Raw genomic sequence first — 19,738 nt, 5'->3', positions numbered from 1 at the left:
CCCGCCAACTAGCCAGATTACAGCAGATACAAATGACAGAGTGTCTTGCTCACATTATGTCACCTTGTACCTGGGCACAGAGGCCAGCAGCCCCCGACCTCATTTCCTCAGACACTTGCACTGCTCCTCCCAGCCTGACCTATGATGGATAAAGATACTAGATTTCTATTTATCCAAAAGTCCCTTGTTTGTTTATTTCTTTCCTGAGGCAAGTTTATACAAGGTCAGATTCCCACGTGTCCAAGGCCCAGCTTCTCTCGGTCATGTTTGCATTGACTGGTCTCCTTCTCTGATGAGGCCCCCAGAAGCTGCTGTATTGATCAAGTATTCTTCAGCCCTGTCCACAATGACTCACTGCCTCTTATTAGCTTAAAAAAACCTGTATCAAACAAGGATCCTGACTCCTCTATAACAAGAACCCCAGGAACCTCCAGAAAGACAGCACGGCCTGGGGAACTGAGTCACGGACAGAGGTTCTCAGTCTTCGCTCCACCAGTTGCTAGAAGGAGGAGTTTGCTATCATAGTTTGGGTTCATTCCAAAGCAGACCCTGAGACAAGGCCTTGGGTACAGGCTGTTTATTAGGCAGATGATTCCCGGAATCCCAAGTGAGTAAGTATGGAGAGCGAGACCAGGAAAGGATAAAGGCCGATAAAGGGTACTTTATGGCCAATTTACTGCTGTGGGCATTGGGGCTCAGTCCTGCTGGGGATCCTCTGAGGTTCTGGCTGGAAATCGCCTCCGAATTGTCCCAGTGGAGAGCAGGCAGCTGAGATATCAACTCCCTGGGATGATATGATGACGGAATGACAACTCGCCTCCGCCCCCTCCCCTGGCCTTCCTCAGCTGCACCTGCTTGGGTAGAGCAAGCTCCCGTGGTGCCCTTGCTGGAGGGAGCCCTCGCCCAGAGAAGTGAGGTGGGGAGAGGCGACAGTGGGGAAAGCTCGAGGAGGGGAGCTGCCAGCACGCTGGAAACCGCTGCAGGTGAACTCAGGTGAGCCCAGGGCGTATGGGGCGGGGCATCAACAGTGTCCTCCACAATCACAGGAGTCATGTGCCTCTCTGAGCCTTTCCTATCTGTGAAACAGGAGACCTACAGCCCTTCCTAGCAGGTCCCTCAGAGGCAGCAAGACTGTTTGTGAGGAGCTTGACAACCTGGGATACTGATGGTACCGGCAGGAGGCACCGTCACCTTCTGCATGGGCAGCCCTGCTGCAATAAACACCCAGAGGCTGCTCATGAGGCGAGAGGTGTGGAAAGAGTGCAATTCAAGGCTCCCAGCCAGAAAGGTCAGGCTGGAGCCCACTGACCATCCCCTTGGTCCCCTTGCAAAACCACAAGGCTGTTTAAATGGCCACCATTTAAAGGAAAGGAGAGTGCCTACTAGATGCTTTACCCTGTCTTGGGTTCTTACAATGACCCTACGAGGAAGGCGTGGGCACAGTCAGCTGAGGAAACTGAGCTGAGAGGGGTGAGCAACTCGCTGGCGGCACTCAGCTAGGAAATGGTGGAGTCAGCTTTGGAACACTTGTCTGAATCTTTACACCCCCTTCCTCTAGAACATGCCATAAGCTCCATCCCAGATGCCTCTGTCACAAACCCCAGGCATCTTCTCAAGGCTTCTATATATATATCCGTCAGGCCTGGGCTGATAGGAAGCAGACTGCACCTGCCCTGCCAGCTCAGATAACAACAGTAACCCTTAGGAGCACTAACTCTGCCCCAGGCACTGTTATAAGTGCTTTTATCATCATTATCTCATTTAATCCTCCCAACAATCCTATGAGGAAGGTACTATTATTATCTCCATTTTACAGAACAGGAAACTGAAGCACAGAGAGGTTACGTGACTTGCCCAAGGTCACACAGAAATAAATGGGAGAGGAGAAACTTGGATTTAGGCAATCTGGTTCCAGAGCCCCTGCTCTAAACTACTTTGCCACATTCCTCTCGAAAGTGCAGACTCATTCTCCTCACCAGTCTATCAGAAAGGGTCATCCCTGAATGTTGGGAATGGAATTGCCATTGACCTCTCTCCTGGGACGAGAACTGGCAAGAGCAGCATGGAGGAGACAAGACAGCCGGCCCAGCCACCTCTTTAAGGACCAGGCTCCTGGGGAGACAGTGCAAATGCTCCCTGCTGAGTGAGGGTCTCTTTACTGGGGGGTTGGTGTGCCCACAGCGGCACGTAGCACTGAAGCGCAACACAATTGGGGTCAAGTGCCTTTTTTTTCTTTTTGAGAATGATGACTTTTGGGTCTGGATGCTCTAATGGGGGTTCCCAGTACAAGCTTTCCACAAGGGACGGTAATTGCAAGGAACAGCCAAAGAACACAAGAGTTTCCCAGAGTACGGAGCCAAGGCAGGCTGGCCCACGGGGAGGTTGTGGAGATCACATGAAAGAACATCTTGGGGCTCACACGTCAGCAGAGAAAACTGGTCAACACCACGGGGCATCTGCCCAGCAGCTGAAGGCAGTCCATGGTCTCGGACCCGGTCTTCTTCCCATTTCTTATGTTACATCAGCAGAACCACTGCCAAGTAGAACAGAAATCCCAGCTCTCCTTTCTCATGCCTCCGTCCTGCTTTTATAATCAGTTCTACCGCACCGCCCCCCAACCCCCAGCCCCTCAAGTGGAAGTTCTGAACGCAGGGTAGAAACAAAGCCAACAAATTGGCACAGCCACGCAGATACAACGGTTAGGGGAGGAGTAATCCTGTTAGCGCTCGGATGTGCGCCTGTGGACAACTCTTTTAGGGGATGCTGCCTCATCTGTCAAAGGGAGCACATGTTATTCCATTCATTGAGCTCCTACTCTGTGCTTGGCACAGCTCATTTAATCCTCACCACCAGCCTGGAAGATGCTTTTATTATCCACGTTGTACAGATGAGAAAACCTAGGTGAGGAGAACTCCAGCACCTGCCCCGAGGGCACAAAGCTCCTGAGTGCCAAAGCGAGGACTCAGATCAGCCAGTCTGGCTTCAACGGCAGAAGCCAGACAGCACTGCCTTGATAGCACTGGTCTCAATCCTCACAGGATACCAGGATCTAGAACCCATGACCGGATTTTACAGAGAAGGAAACAGGCTCAGAGTGAGGCTACCTGCCCAAGGTCACCAGCTAAATGGCAGAGCCAGGAGCAGAACCGATGTCAGACTCTGGAGCCTGAGTTTGTGACCACCATGAGGACCTGCCTCCCCGCAGGGCACGAGGGGACAATGCCAGTGTGCGGCCAACAGGCCAGCACTGCCTGGGAGAGGGCATGCCAGGGCACACCAGCTGGCCAGCAAGGCAGGCTCTGTAGGGTCCCCAGTGCCCCATGGCATTAAACCCAAAGAGGGGAGCAAACGAGAGCTAGGGGCTGTTGACAGACTGGCAGCTGACAGAGACGATGCAGCCAACAGCTGCTGTTTATTTTGGGGCCCAGGGAGAGAGGAAGGACTGCTTAAGGCCCAGCTCATTCTAACAATAAACTGAACAGGGCAGAATGGGGAGGGTGCCCCCTCCCAGCTAAAGCAACATCCCTGGTCACCTGCTGAGCTTGGCTGAGCTGAATGGCCTAGGTGTCAGAAACATCTTGCCAGACGCTCTAATCTGGCCTCTCCACCAACAGATACAGTGCTCCCCACCCCAGCCCCAAGTGCTGGACTTGTAAATGGCCCAGGAAGAGGACCATGCCCAGCAAACCCACCCCCTGCAGTGTCAGGCTCCAGGAACAAATGGCTTTTCCTGTCTCAGGAACAAAGAGGGGCCGCTCCTGCCTGCCACCAGTGGCTTCGGTTCCCAACTCTGACACTTGTTAACTAAGGTCTGTGGATGGCCAGGCTAGGCTGTGGCAGCCTCGCTGGCGGGACTCCCCGGAAGGCCAGGACATAAGAGGTTTCCCGAAGGACTTCGGAGCCCCATTGCCTGGCTCTGAGCCCCAGCCCTGCCTCCTCCTCGCTTACGACCATTGGTAAATTAACCTCTCTGTGTCTCTGTTCTCTCATCAATAAAGTAAGGACCATAAGAGTGCTCTTCTCATCAGGCTGCTGTAAAGAGTAAAGCACTTAGAAGAATGGCTGTCACATAATTCGTGCTCCTAATGTTATTACTATCATCATCATCATTACCATCATCAGTTAGCCTGGAAGTTTCCTTCTCACTATGGACACTGGAGGACAGTTCCCCTGGCTACTACACATGGAATTTAAGTTCCCAGGCTGGCCCGTGATATAGGTGAACTAGAGACATCTGGTTCTTGGTGCTATGATTCCATCTACTCCATGGATGAGTAAGGTTTTGGTGGAATGGCCTGAGAATCTTACCACCATTTACAGTATTATATCGATAGGAATACACATTCTACATTTCAAATGACCGATTGCCACAATTGTAAGTTAAAAGCTGTGGTTCTTTAAAAAATAGGAGTGGGGTAGGAGGAAGGGGGTTTAATAGGATAAAGCCTTCGTCTACAGATTTATTTCACTGCTCAAGGACCTGCTGTGATCCAGACCGTCAGCTAGCATGAGGGAGGGAGTTTAGAGATGAAAGGATGTGGAGGCCGCTGCCTTTGCAGGAGCTCCCCAGCCTCTAGCTCCCAGCTGCAGGGACTGCTTTCAGCATGGTGCCTTGCACACAGTAGGTACAAAACTAATGTTCAGTTAGTGAAACTCCCTAAGACGTGCACTACCTTCGGGGTTCTGAGTTGCTATCCAAGACATTGCTGATGGAGGTTGTATTTCCCCACAGAATCCCTCTTGGGGGGGTCAGGGTCAAACCCCAAACAGTCCCCAGAGCGACCTCTCCAGCCGTGTTTTGACCAGTTTCTGGCTTCAGCAAGTCAAGAGGATGCCTCATTGCCGAGCAGAGCCCCCGGCTTCGTGCTGGGAGGGATACAGGCACAACTTGGGCTCTTCAGCTGTCTGACCTCACTGCCCACTGCTCTCCCTCTTGCTCATGCCACTGGGCCACACCAGCCTCTTGCTCTTCTCTGAAAAGGCTAGGCATAGTCCTACCTCAGGGCCTTAGCACTTGCTGTTCCCTCTCTCTCAACCATTTTTGCTCCAAATATCCACAGGCCTCACTCCCTCTCCTCCTTCAGATCTTACTTAAAAGTCACTATACAGGGGAGCTGTCCCTGGCCACACTCTATAAAATAGCACAGCAACTCCCATCACCACTGCCATTCCCTGTCTCCCTCACCTCGCTTAGTTTTCTCTACAGCATTTATCCCCCATCTAGCACACTACATATTTCACCAGTTTTGTTTATTATTTCCCTCCCCCTATCAGAATGTGAGCTCCAAAAGGGCAGGGATTTTTATCAGTCCTGCTGTGTTCCCAGTGCCTGGCACATAGTAAACATTCAAATGTTGATTGATTGATTGAATGAATGAATGAATGAATGAATACAAATAAGCATCAGATTAAGGTCCACCCCACAATGGGTTTTTCCATCAATCAGGCACAGGAGACATACATAGGCTTGCCCCAAACTGAGCAACCCAAGGCCATTCTTGGTAAGAGTTACAGGAGAGGTTAAAACAATAAACTTTGCAAAAATTCACGGACAGAAAACATTGTAAGATGAGAAGTCTTGGAAGCTTCTGGGAGGCGGCAGAAACTAAGCAAAACCATGAAGGATGACCAAGATAATAATAACAACAGCTGCCATCTATTGAACAACAGTCATGTCCCCAGCACTATGCAGAGTAACAACCAAATGGGCTAAGTGTTGTTATTATTACTACTATTATTCTCATTTTACAGATTAGAAAGTTGAGGCCCATGGCAGGGAAGAAACTTGAACAAGTGAAACAAGGTAGTAAAAGGGCTTCAGAGCCTGAGCCCATGTATCAGGGGAGTCGGTGCTCTGCCCCCATCCTCTTGCCCTCAGCTTCCAACTGCTGCCACCTGAGGCCCTCTCTGGGGCTAGCTCCAGTTGCCAGAGCCCAGTTTAGCCTGAGCAAGCAGCAGGCTGAAAGTGCCTGGGAAATAAACTGCTCCCTGCTCCCAACCATGGCTAGTGCCATGCTAGCCGCCATCCTTGAGGACGGGATGTAGAACCCCCAGCAGCTGGAGCTTCTGAAGGGCCAGGCTTTTAAAAGCGCCTCTGGACACGAGTTCAAGGGGAATAAAAATTTGAATCCCAAAATAGAGGCCAGACCTTGCTAGGGGTCCATTCTAGGTAGCAAGAGGTTTGTTATCTGATCCCAAATACCAGCTCCAACCACATCACATGTTAATGGAGGGGCTCTGGGGGAAGGTCAGAGTGGGCAGATGACCAGGGTTTAATCCAAACCCTTGAAGTTTTATCAGGGACCCACGTGACGTGCTTCCTAGTCTCCCAGCCTCTCGGGAAGCTCTCGGGAGACAAAGCCACTATAAAGCTGCAGGGCTCCAGCCTTCCAAGGGAAGGCCCACTGTGCATATGCCCTTTGGGCTGACTTCCTTTCTTAAGCCCAGGGCAGTGCTCTCAGCGTTCCATACCCTAGCACAGCCACAGATCAGGGACGAGACTCCCATGGGCACAGTGCAGCAGAGGGAGAAATACAGCCGCGGAGACCAGAGTCTGAGGGAGGGCAGAGGGTGTAGAGAAAAACCCAGCGCAGCTAGTTTTGATATGTGTGGATGCCTCCAGCTGAGGGCAGGGAAGAAAGAGAAGTACTCCTACCTAGCAACCTAACCTTTGTGGGGTGGGTAAGCCATCAAATCTGCAGGGACCACAGTGGAACCATCACGGGCTTTCATCACTGCAGAGATCTGGGTTCAAACCCTGGCTTTCACCGTTCATGGCCATGTGACGCGGGGCAAGACGCTGCACCTCCCTGAGCCCCTGCTTCTTTGGCTGTGCAACAGGGGTGATGCTCAGGGTGGCAGAGGGGATTAAAGAAGACGGTGGATGAGAAGCCCTAGCCCCGTGCCTGCACCTAGAAGGGCTCCGCTCACACATTCTCTGACTCACCTTCCCCACTATCCCTGCCCAGGAGCTGCCACATCCAGCAATCATGGGGAAAATGAGGCTGCTTTTCTCCAGTTGCTAATGAGCGATGACTAAAGTAAATAATTAACCCCGGCTGGAAACCAAAGTCCAGACATTGTCCTATTACAGGCCTTAACTCTGCGAGAGAAGGATCAGTTTGCCAAGCCACCGGGGCTTAGACCAGCAGAAATCCCTGGGCAGCCACCTCTGGAAGCCCTACCCTCACTGACAAGTGACCGTGTCCCTTCTGGGTGCCAGGCCCTGTGCTGAGAGCCCGATGAATTCTGCCCAGGAGGCAGAATTCAGGAAAGAGTTTCGCTCTCTCGGAGCCCCACTGCCAGCACCATGCCAGGCCAGCCAGGCCTCCCTCTCTGTTGCTACAAAGAGAAATTCTCCCACACAGGCAAGGCCCTTAAAATAGCCCTTTGGGTCTGGGCCATCAGGAAACGGAATAAAGCTGGGTCAGAATGGGGCCTACCATGAAAGAGTTTACAAAGCAGCCGCTTCAAACAGCAGAGACAATCCCTTCACGCTCAGAACCCTTAGGTGGGCAAAGCCAGCAAGGCAGGCTCTCTCCACAAAGAACACTATTCCCCAGGAGGACGATGCGCTGGGCCGGCAGAAGCTCCCCAACCCCCAACCTGGGGCAGCCCAGGAGATGGACCAATGTGCAAGTCACAGTGACAGTGTGAAACAGGCACCGCCTGGGGGTAGAGGCCCAAACACACCTGGCTTTGTGCTTGACTAACAATGCAACCTCAACTTTCTGAACCTCAGTCTCCATATGCGTAAAATGGGGTTAAAAATGCACACCTTCAGGGCTGTGTCAGGACCAGAGATTATAAGCAAGAGGCCTGGCAGTGCCTGGCACAAAATAGGCATTCAATACGTGGTAGCTGTTATGATGATGGTGCCCATGTAATAGAGGTCAAGGTCTCCTTTGTTACTGAGTGAGAATAGTCCTGGAAAAAGGAAAACAGCCAGGGCTCTCTACTGGGGACCACGCAGTGATAGGCAGAAATACAGACTGGCCCACACCCACGCCATCCCTGACCCTGCAAGTTCACTATCAGCATTGGGCAGCACCCCACTCCCACTCCCTGAGTGATCAATTTCTGTCAGGTCTGGTTCACACTCCAGGGAGTCCAGAGACAGACCGGAGGGCCCAAAACGTCCCACTGCATAATTTATGCTGCACTGACACACACAGAGGAAGGAATCCTGCCCCAACCCTACCGCCCCAGGCCTAGGGAGGGTGGCTTCCTCACAGGCAAAGGGAAATGACAGCAAAGGGCCCGAGAAAGCAGCCGAGGGAGGGGCAGAAAGCACAGCTGTTTCCCCTTTGCTAGCTCAGCCCCCTGGATGTCACTTCCTCCCCTCAGGTAACAGCCGGGAGAGATGGGACTGGAAATAGCTCTGTCTCTTCCATTCACAAAAGTGATCGGCTTGGAATGAAGCAAAGCGTAGTTCCCAGAGGTGGTTTTCTAGAAAACATCTTCACTGGGGGCCTAAAGTTGTCCTGAGTCAACCCTGGCTATAGGCTTCTCAGGGGAGGTAGTATGGCAAGGAAACCTTGTCTAAAAATTCCCTGGCATCAGGAAAAGCTTCTTTTTGTAAAGCATCCCCTTCACAAACGATTAAGAAACCAGATTGAGGGATCTAGGACCCCTTCACATAGCTATTTTCTCTGGGCTCAGCGTTTTCCAAAGCAGCTTTCCTATCCACCCTCCCCTCTACAAGGCAGAAAGGAAGCAGTCAGCCCATTTACTAGATGGGCAAATGGAGATCAAGTGGGGAAGGTGACATGTGGAAGGTCTCACATCTTGAGAAGCCAACCAGCCAGGCCTCAGGTGGAATCTCCTTGGGGCCCAGTCTCCCCAGGTGTGGCATGTGATGGAGGGCTGGCTGTGAGGCTTCTATGGGGACAAGGCCAGCTTTGGAGTCAGCAGGCCTGGGTCATTGCAGGCGCCTCTCCACACACAGCTTCTTAGCTGTGTGGTGTCTGGCAACTCCCTTAAGCTCTCTGGGCCTCAGCGTCCTCACGTGCACGACATGGATGCCAGCAGTAACTACAGGCTTCGGCGGGCTGCTTTGAGAGTTTCCGTGTAAAACTCAGCACGTAGAAAGCATTCAGAACTGTTAGCTGTTATTTTTATTATTACATTTCCCCTAAAGAATCAGGCTTACTGGAATATCTGGCAGCGGGGTGAGGGTTAAATAAATGAAGAGGTAGTTTGAAGCACTGTCTTTATAACTAAAACAGGTTCAGAGAGATGCTGGAATAGAAGACAACGTTGGCCTGAAAGTTTCAGGTAACACTGAGACTTCATCCGGGGCTCCCAGCAAGCTGTTTAGTATTAGCCTCCAGACCCTCCAAGGACGGGGTCTCCTCTCTCTTGCCACTGGGGTGCTTCAGCGGCAGCGCTGTAGTTGGGGGTGGAAATGACTGCACCGTGACCTCAGGCCCTGCCGGCGGGGCCCTCCACGGATGCGGCCCAAAGCAGCTGACGCCTCACTCCTTGCCATTCCCCTCCCCCTCCTCCACCCTCCCTCCCCAAGACCTCTGGGGTGCAATCAACTTTTATGAGGTAGCCTGACCCCTCGGAGTAAGAGCTATAAACAGAGAGGGGCTGGGCTCGGCCTGCAGCTAAAGAGTACCCAATGCAAATGGGCTTTGTGACCACCTAGAGGGGTGGGATAGGGAGGGTGGGAGGGAGGGAGACGCAAGAGGGAAGAGATATGGGAACATATGTATATGTATAACTGACTCACTTTGTTATAAAGCAGAAACTAACACACCATTGTAAAGCAATTATACTCCAATAAAGATGTTAAAAAAAAAAAAAAAGAGTCCCCAACGCAGAGCTACAGAAACGGTTCCATGTAGCTCTGTTCCCATCACGGCTGCAACAACAATCCTAGAGCCAGCTCTGGGGCCCACCAGAAGGGACCCACAGTGACAAGCAGCCCCCTTTCCCCTGCAATCCTTGGCAGGAGCAGAAAGTGTGGAGGTGTAACAATAAACTCTGAATTCCCTCGGCTGGCACGTGAGACCCTCAGAAGCCGGCCCACCCTTCCTCCCCATCCTTCTGCCCCACCTGGATTTTGTCCGCGTTTTCTTTGCACGTCCCGCCTCCGGCACCTTTGCTTTTCCCTTTCTTGGAATGCCCTTCTCCTCTTTTTCCCACCTAAATCCTACTCTTTCCCATCCAAATCCTAATTACTCCTCAAGGCTTAGCATGAAGCCTGCCTTCGCCAGCCAGTCTTCCCTGAAAACTCCAGTTCACAGAGAGCCCCCCCTTCTGAAGCTTTAGGACTTAATCAGTATTAGAACGAATCCCTATGTTGCACCTAATATGTGCCAGGTACTGTTCTAAGGTCTTGACATTTATTAACTCATTTACCCTTCGGCACAACCCTTTGAGCTAGGTCCTATTTTCCCCTCATTTTGTTTTGTTTGTTTTTAACAGACGAGGAAACTGAGGCACAGAGAGAGAAGTAACTTGCACCGGGTCCCACGTAGTAAGTGGTAGAGACAGGATTCTGGCCCAGGGATACCAGAGCCCAGGGTCTCTCCAACAACACAGCCTTCCAGATACACATCATCCTCTCAGGAGGTGCTGCCCGGGCTCCTCAGTTATCTTCATGCCCCTCTCTCACTGACCCAGCTCTAATGGGGAAGGAAGTGACAAGCTCACAGGCTTGGGTGTCAGAGGCCAGGGTAAGAATCCCAGCCTTGCCACTGAATTACTCTGAGTGAGAGTCACATAAACTCTCTGGGCCTCAATTTCCACACCTGTAAAGTGGGGATAAAAACACCTACCTACTTCATGGGATTGCTATGATGCTTAAGTAAAATCCCCTCTGAAGGGTCTCTTCTGCACTGCCTGGCACACAGTAGGTACTCACAGATGGGTTCTTCCCCTTCTCCCTGCACCTCGACATCCTCGCTGGACTCTGCTCAGCACCTGCTGCTGATTGGGACCTGCCTGGAGGTTACTCAGGGGCATGAGAGGGGCTTTCTTGTGGCTCACCGTCCCCCCTCCCCATCCCCCCTCCCCATCCCCCAGTCCCCCCTCCCCACCCTGACTCCACTACAGGTAGCAGCAGCCCAGCCCGGGCAAGAAGTCACTCACAGCTCTGGGAATCGCTGCTTCAAACGCTCATCACTCTCCTGGACTCTTCCATTATTTTTGGCAACAGCCATGGCAGAGAGCACCTCTGGCCCTGGCTCAGAACCTCTTTCCAAAGCCAGTATCTCCACCTCGTTTCCCACACACACCCCTTGTCCTTCCTTCTCCCTGGCTCCCTGTCCTAACCCATGATCCCTTTCCTGGATTCTCAGAACTCAAAAGAAGTGTGACTACCGTATGTATAACTCTATTATTTGTTTTATTTTATTTAATAAAGAGGCAAAAGAGAACAGAGTTGCCTGTTAAGACTTTTTCTGGCCAAGAAATGGTCTGGTCAGTGACTCAGGCTGAGGAAATCAGAAGGCAATTTCCAGGGACCGCTGTGCAAACCCCCAAGTCAGAAGTCCTAACAACACTGCTCTAATTCACTGTCTCCACTGGCGATTAACTCATGCTGGCCTCGGAATATCTCCTTGGAAAATGCAGCAGCTGGCGCTTATATTTCTGGAGCTGGAACCGGTCTCCTATGACATCAAATAGGTTTATTTTTCCCTTCCCTTCGCCTCCCCTCTGCCTGCCACCACACATGGTGATTCCAATCCTGATTTGTCCCCCCAAACCCTCACTCGGCTCTAAAGAGGGCCATGATAAATGGCTGGCTGTGCTTCCTCTTCCAACAGCCTTGAAGGATGTGGTCGGTTGTTCAATAAGCAGGAATCCTTGTCAGACCCGTGAATCACCCCTAGATCACTTCCCTCCTTGGAGAAGAAGAAACTGTTCTTGCGTGTGAGAGGCAGACAGAGACAGAGAGAAAGAAAGCAGGCAAGAGTGCTAACCCATGTGTGGCACTGACCTTGGGGCTAGGATACTATTTGACCTTGCCCTTACCTGCAGCACCTCTCTACTCCTCTCTCCCAACACATGTTCCTTCCCTTCTCCTTCCCAGCCTACCAGGAAGCCATCACTAGGGCAGTTCCAGGAAGCTCTCCAGGTCTGAACAGCTGCTCCTTGTTTATGTGTTTCTCTCGTATGTTGGGTGTTTTCCACGAGGCATGTAGCCCACTTTCCCATCAGACTATGAACAGCTGGGCCTTCCTTTTTTGCCTTAGTCTTTCCTTCTCTCACAGCTTCACCTATTAGATCCTAAACGTACTCAAGTGTTTTGGTGATAAGGAGCACCACATGGAAGCTAGTATATGTTGAGTACCCATGATGGAGGCCAGGTACTAAGTAGAAGCTTTGCCCAAAATTATCTCAGATCAATTTCCCCAAATCCCTGCGAGGTTACAGGTGAGGAAACTGAGACCCACAGTGACTGGCTGCAGGTTGCACGCCTAGGAAGAGTCAGAGGTGGGATTCAAACCCTGATCTGCCCACCACCACTCATTCCACAGTGGGACTGGCCTGAGAAGATCCTTTCCGTACTGCAGCTGCACACCCTTCCTCTCATGGGGCTGGATCCACAGTCTAAGGGCTTAAGAAAAAATGAAGGGCAGAGAAAAGAATGGGTCTGGGGCCAATTCCTAAAAATGTAGCTCCCAGGACCAAGACCAAAATCTGCAATGCTCTAAACACACAGGAGAATGTGTTATTTCTACAGGGTGGCTCCTTCGTCTATCACCTCAAGGATCACTGGGGAGCAGATATCATCTTGGATTTGTTCCACTCCTCCTGCCTCACAGTGACCTCCTCCATCACCCGTCACACACGCACCTCCAGGACACAAGGTGAACATCCCACACAGTGAGCCAGTCCTCAAATACCACGTGGCATTGCTCTCTCATCATGTAAACCTGAGCCTGGTCTCCCCAACCAGACTCCAGTGGAGGAGAAGGGCCTCACTGTAGGTTCATAGCTTCCTCTGGAGGTAAAGTGACCTGAGTTGACCCAGATCTGCCTTGTACTAACTGGGAGACCTTGAGTAACCTCTAACCTCTCAGTTCACCCATCTGTATAAAGGAATCAAAGACATTCGATGAACTGTAGGAATTACATGAAATCATGCACGTTAAGCATTTGGCACCATCGATGGTAACTGCTAACACTGGCTATTATTTGCATTCCCTGAAGAGTCCTGTAGAGGATCAGAATATTCATGACTGGTATTTGTCTGAAATAAACAATCAGGAAAGGAAAAGACTGTGAAAGCACAACGCCTCCCAAATCCAAACAAGTAATTTCTTGTTTGTTTTAGATGCACGAGCTCCTCTCCAACACCAAATGACTTGACATACACCTACACATGCTTGTGGGTACAAAGGATTATGTGAACTGGAACTCACATCCTTATGGAAAGTTTTCAAAGGTATCTGCAGTTTGCAACCAGCATCATCAGGATCATTTGAAAGACAAGTGGTCTGAGGCCAAAGACAGTTTACCTAAAGGTCTCCCCAGGGGCAGCTCATAAAAGCTAAGAGAGGAGCCCAACTCCATGCAGGGAGCCTGGCCTAAGCAGCAGCCGCCCATCTTCCCCAAACCCACCCCAAGCAGGGGCTTGACAGAGGGGAAGGAAGCCAAGGGCTGACAGCACCACTCAAATGAGGGAGGTCACTTGCCTGCCTCTCATAAACAGACCAAAACACAAGACCCTCAGTGTCCAGGCAGCTCCCCCTCATCACGGGGACAAGCATGCCTTTGGCTGGATGTCCTGAGAAGACCTTTGCAGTATGTTCCCAGCATTCTGGGGCCAGCAGGGCCCCTCCTGCTTGGGCCCCAGGCCTCTCATCAGCTAGCTCCAGCTAACGTGCACGTCCCATAAAGCTGCTCTGCTCTGCAATTTGCCAAACCGCAGACTCAGAATTCACCATCAGTGGAGGAGAGGCGGGAAGAAGGCATGCTTCTTCAGCGTAGAGGGCTTCCAGAACATACGTGACTTGGGCGCAGTGTGTCCTGCCAGCTACCCACACCAGCGCACCTTGCCCAGAACACCTGACCTTCTGGTGCGTGGTGTCCGCCACGTAAAGGCCAAGAGAGGAGGCGATCCTAAACTTCAGAGGCACAGCCTCCCCAGCATGCTCCTCCTGCCCTGTTGGCCCTGCCGACACTTTCTATTATTGGCTCCCTCTCCTTATGTTATGCACTGATGCCCCAAACGTGCAGGAACCTCTTGCTATCACCAGATATTTGGGCTCGTCAACCCCAACCAGCCTTTTACGGTATTTCGATGAACCCAACCCACGACATGGGCAGAAGGCCAGTTAGACCCAGGTGCTGTGACTAGCTGTGTCACTAGTGACTTTACCCCATCTGGTTCTCAGTTTCCTCATCTGTAAAAATGAGGGGGTGGAGCCTCATGAGTCCTCAGGTCCCTGCCAGCTCCACAATTCCATAACACACAATACTCTCTCCTTTAACTGTTTTCCACAACCTGGGTTCAGGGCTCTGTATGGCCCCATCTGCTCAGTGACATCACTCCCGGCCCCAAACATAATGTCATTGATTCTTACACGGGAAGTGGAGACGTCCCAGAAAATACTGTCCATAAAAAGGGAGGAAATGATCATTTCGAGGGAATTGGACAGGACTTCTTTTGTATTTTTCACACAGAACAAATTATTATCAATCTTAAAACCCCAAACCTTTCTTCCTTCTTGCCAGACCATTAATAGCTGCTTTTCAAAAGTGCTTTCTTAGTCAGAATCACGCCAATCTACCATTTAATGAGTGCTTGTTTTGTGCCAGGAACTGCGCTAAGTGCTTTGCAAGTATGATCTCATTTAATTCTCCAGACAACCCTATGAAGTAGATACTATTATTATACTCACTTTAAAAATGAGGAAACTGAGGCCCACGGAGGTTAAATAATTTGCCCAAAGTTGCATAGCTAAGCAGTATCTGAGCCAGGCTTTGAACAAGAGCTTGTAACTCAGAGCCTCAGCACTAACCACCTCTCAACACTGTCTGCAGCGGGCCCCCCGGTCGCTTTAGCAGCGCTCCTGACCAGGAGTGCATCCTACATCTGTAATCTTGGACATCGTTGGTCAAAGCTAAGACTTGATGTTTCACCTAAAATCCAGAGCCGGCACCTGCCTGGGTCTCAGAACAGAGTGCCATCTGTTGAAAGCAGTGCCTACCTTAACTGAGGACTAGAAAAGAACCCCTAAAACTTAGCCTGCAACATTTGAGAAAAGAACTTAGGAAGGTTGTCTTCGTAATAAGTGCTGGGATATGCAAATGGACATCTGTCCCCAGGGGAGGGTGACCACATGGTGACCCAAGTCCTCCAAAAAGAGCTTTCTTGAAATGGCAGGGCAAGATGCTTGCTGAGCCAGTAACACAAAAGGAACATCTCTCCCACCAGCACCCATGTCTCTGTCCCGTCAGGAACCAGACTCCTTGGTTTACCTCCTCCCCAACCTGAGCCCAGGCCCATTTATTCTACTATAAAGAAACCCAAAGATCAGAGCTATTGGGGATAAAGACAGAAAGAGTAGCCTGAGGCTGACATTTGCACAAATCCCAGTCCCCTTCCAACAAGGAAATAAAAGGAATTTCAGAGATCAATGTGCTGTCCAGGGCAGCAACCAACAGCCTGTTTTAATTGTTAAAATGAATGCTTTGAGCATTCTAAATGCTCCTTTAAATGACTAATTTGCAAATAAGATGCAGTCCTCCGGCTTTGGATGCCCTGCTGTCTGTCTCTCCTATCTCAAGAACAGGAGCAAAGCCGCTAGGACTGGCATTCTCAGGTGTCAAGGACACAGTTTACTTCCTAAGGTGGGAAGGATGGGAAGACAGGAGGGGCTGAGATGAAAGGGGGACGCGTCCCACAGGCCAGGAGCTCGGCTCAATCAACCTTAGCCCCTTCTCATTAAGTCTGGAGAAGGAAGGGGGAGGGGCAGCCGGCTGTTCCTCGGAGACCACAGCAAACATTTGCCTCCTCGTGTCTGGAGATGGAGCATCTCTTAAGAGGAAATGAACCCAGTTAAGGGTCATGTCCAGAGGAGGGATAAAAGGATAAGCCACAATTCTCCTCACACCGACGGACACAAGGACTTTAAGAAGGAAATCAAAGCTCAGGGCTGAAGGTGGAGGTGGGGCAGGGGTGCGGCGTCATCCCTCTGCCCCCAGACCCAGGCCTAGGGAGGCAGAGAACGGAGCAAAAGTGGGAGGCTCGCGTGAGGCTTCCTTCCCCAGGTCAAGCCTCTGAAAGCATCTCGGTCTGTGTGAGCGTGAGCGATCAGAGTCCCCAGGGAGGGACGGGAAGATGCTCTTTCCCAACGGAGCTTCCCAGCGAGGGTTTGACGAACGCTCCCCCCACCATCCTTCAAAGCTCAGGCGGACAGATGACTTCACCGTTGTAACAGACAAGGGCAGCCACTTGCCAATTCCAATGCCAAAAAAAGAAAACGGGCGTGGGGGGAGTGGAGGAAGGTCAGAAAAGGCTTCCCTGGAGATCACAGCCCTGCGAAGAAACTCCACCGCCGAGGGCTGCCCTGTGGGCACTTAGCCCCGGGACCCAACAGCGCGGGTAGGGCAAGGGGCCACCCCGGGCCCTCGGGGGTTCCTGGCCAGCCCCCCCGCGGGGGTCTTAGGGGCGATACTCACATAGTGCTTGGAGGGGTTCCTCCGTTTCTCCACGTCCACCACGGTGGCATCTTGCACGCAGTAGGCGAGCATCTTCCCCCACAAAGCGAGTGGCGCCCCCCGGCGGCGTCACCTTCTCATCCTGGTCGAGCTCCGGCTCCTTCACCCGCTTCCCAGGTCCCGGCCCCCCCGCCACCCCGGTCCGGCGCGTCGCTGCCCGGGCTCCCGGCGCCCTCAGGTACGGCCGCGGAGCGGGGACGGTCCGGAGGGGACGCGGACTCCGTGCGCCCGGGCGGCTCCCCGTGGGCCTGCCGCGCGCCCCTTCCCTCCAGCGCCGCCTCCGCCGCTCTCCGGCTCGCCCGCCAGCTCTCTCCGCCGCCCGGTGGGTCCGGCGGGAACTGGCGGAGCAGAGGAGGGGCGGGGGTGTGTCCCGCCGGCGAGGGGACGGGGCGGGGGCCCCGGAGCCTGCTGTCAGCGCGCTGGGGAGGGGCCGGCGGCGCCCCTTCGCCGCGCTGCGGCTCCGAGGGGCTCGGCGCTGGCGGAGGCTGTGGGCGCAGGAGGCGGAGGCAGGGCCGGGAAGGGAAGGGAAGGGAAAGAGGGGAAGCGGGCTGGGAGGGGCTCCAGGCCCGGGGCGACGGGGAGGGGGCTGCAGCCCGGCCGGAGCGCCAAGAGCTCGGCCAGCGGCCTGGCGCGGCGCTGGGCCACTTCCCCGGGCACGGAAACTCAGGGTGGCTTCGGAAGGGGGAGGGGCGGGGGGAAGTGAACCCAGCGCGCCCTCACCCTGGCTTTCCGTCTTGGAGCGGATTTGTGCCTTCTGTCCCCACCTTTACGGCCCCCTCCCACTCCTATCCCCCAGATCTCTTTAATGGAAAGTAGTTTATTACCCCGCTGTTACGGCCCAGACCCTCCGAGCAGGAGACAGGAATGGGGAAAGAGCCGGCATTAAATCCTTCAAGCCAGAGCCTTATCTTTTGATAAACCACCTGCCCCCCTGCGGGTTACAAAGGGTAAATCCTCCCCGGAAATGTGATCGATCCGCTGCCTGAGTCGTTTATCGATCTGGGTCTGGGTAACCAACCTGTGATATCATTTACCAGTGAGGTTTCAAGACTGTAACACCACTGCCTTAAGCCTAGGGCTTCCCTGGGACCCTCCCCTGGCAGGCTAGGAGGGAAGGGAGCACACAATGGTGAGAAAATCCACCACTGGGTTGGGGACTGTCTCATCACTGGCCCCAGGCTCTGGCTTTCTCACCACCTGTCCCTCTGATACGGAAAACCGACTTTCCAAGCCACTTGTCTGTGCCTGGACTTGGAACACAATTACTATTTAATTCAATTTACACCCCCTCATCTATTTCAACATATTTTCCATTCTAATTTCAAATATTTAAAGAAGTACTGTTTTCACAATTAATCCTATTGTTTCACAGTCACAATAAGCTTTGTGACTGTGGACCAACGTGAAGCATGTGAAATGGAGGCCAAGAGTTTTACAATCTAATTGTGTTAATACTTTTTTTCTCTGCACTGTCAGAACCCATGTAGCTATCTAAGGCTGTTCACACATTTGCCTGGTACAGAGTACCATACTAATCCCTCCAACTTTCTTGGAGAAGGATGCTAGAACACCAAATGATGCTGCTATCTAAATATTTGACCTGCCGCAAATCACTTAATACCATAGGCATTAGAGTCACCTTAAAGTTCTCTGTGAAATGTGGGTGCTGAACTAGATGGTCTTTTAAGATTCCTCCCTACAGGGGCTTCCCTGGTGGTGCAGTGGTTAAGAATACACCTGCCAAAGGAGGGGACACAGGTTCGAGCCCTGGTCCGGGAAGATCCCACATGCTGCGGAGCAACTAAGCCCATGCGCCACAATTACTGAGCCCTCGTGCCACGACTACTGAAGCCTGCGTGCCTAGAGCCCACGCTTTGCAACAAGAGAAGCCCCCGCTCACTGCAACTAGAGAAAGCCGGCCCATGGCAACAAAGACCCAACGCCGCCAAAAATAAATAAATAAAATAAATAAAAATTTATTTAAAAAAAAAAAAGATTCCTCCCTACATACATTCCAAACTCCTAACAGTAGTTACTCCTGTTGGAGACAATTTTGAGTTCTTTGTTTTTCATAATTAGCATGTATGGATATTGACATTTAAAAAATATTTTAAAAATTTTCTTCTCTAAAACTCTAGAATTTTAGGCTTGATTGAGCACCTAATCTATGCTCATTTACAAGGCTTTAAGGAACAGAAGAGAGAGAGAATTCAGTTGATGTCTGTGGACCTGAAAACTGAATCCAATTGACAAATGCTTGTCGCTTCCCTTCCAGAAGAGAGTACAGTTGAGAAACAGAGACACCATTAAGACTGTATCTAATAGAATAGGCATTAGGATTCCAGAAAAATGGAGGCCTGGAGTAATCCAGGAGAACTTCCTGGAGGAGGCTGTCCCTCTGCTAGGGACTGGAGGATGGGCTGAGTGGAGTACCTCAGAACGCTCTGCCTCCTCTGAACTCCTCCAAGCCAGGTGCATTTGCCCTGAGCTGCTTTGACTTGTGTGTATTTGTCCATAACACAGTTCCTCTCCCCTGAGAGCACCTGGTACACAAGGACTGGCTTAAGTTATCTTATACTTCTTTGCACTCCTCATATAGCAAATACCGTACCTTATCCACAGTAGTAGTCACTCACTGTATGAGAATCTGTTGAATGAATGATCGGGGGAAAAGAAAAGGTGGAGTGAGGACACTGAAGCCTGAACCTGCAGGTGACAGGCAGAGGGCCAGGAGGACAGTGTCCACCTGGGGAAGAGTCAGGCAAGGGGGTGAGACACAGGAAAAGGAAATAAGGAGAAGGATGGGTGTTGGGGGTCCAGACTGTGAGAGATCTTGACACTAGGCACAGGGCTTCTCTATCAGAGAAGATTACAGAAAACCATTGTCCTGGGAGAAGATGATCTGACAGTGATGCTCAGTGATGCGTAAAGGAGGAGACAGGGCATCACTGCCTTGAGCAAGGCCTGTTCCTTGTGGGAGTAGGAGGAAGACCTGGATAGACCCTCAGCACTGAGCTCCTCAGGGAAGGGCTGGGCTGTGGGAATCTGGGAGCAC

The 19,738-nt window shown here is 51.8% G+C and overlaps 1 protein-coding gene across 9 annotated transcripts in view; it reads right to left on the bottom strand.

The window, feature by feature from the left end:
- Nucleotides 1-17,350, bottom strand: part of SH3PXD2A (SH3 and PX domains 2A) — a 246,745-nt gene extending 229,395 nt beyond the window's left edge. For 7 of the 9 annotated variants that reach the window (XR_009497980.1, XR_009497978.1, XR_009497979.1 and 4 more), the window contains exon 1: nt 16,645-17,350. Coding sequence is in view for 3 of the 9 variants with exons in the window: in XM_059900003.1 (XP_059755986.1) it covers nt 16,645-16,716 (72 nt within the window). In the remaining 6 variants the exon portion in view is untranslated. The remainder of the gene's footprint in view (nt 1-16,644) is intronic. The other 2 variants (XM_059900005.1, XM_059900006.1) reach the window with 1 other exon arrangement.
- Between the last annotated feature and the right edge of the window lie 2,388 nt (nt 17,351-19,738).

Source organism: Balaenoptera ricei, chromosome 16, assembly GCF_028023285.1.
Source record: "Balaenoptera ricei isolate mBalRic1 chromosome 16, mBalRic1.hap2, whole genome shotgun sequence".
NCBI lineage: Eukaryota > Metazoa > Chordata > Mammalia > Artiodactyla > Balaenopteridae > Balaenoptera > Balaenoptera ricei.
This window is presented reverse-complemented; position numbering and strand designations above follow the sequence as displayed.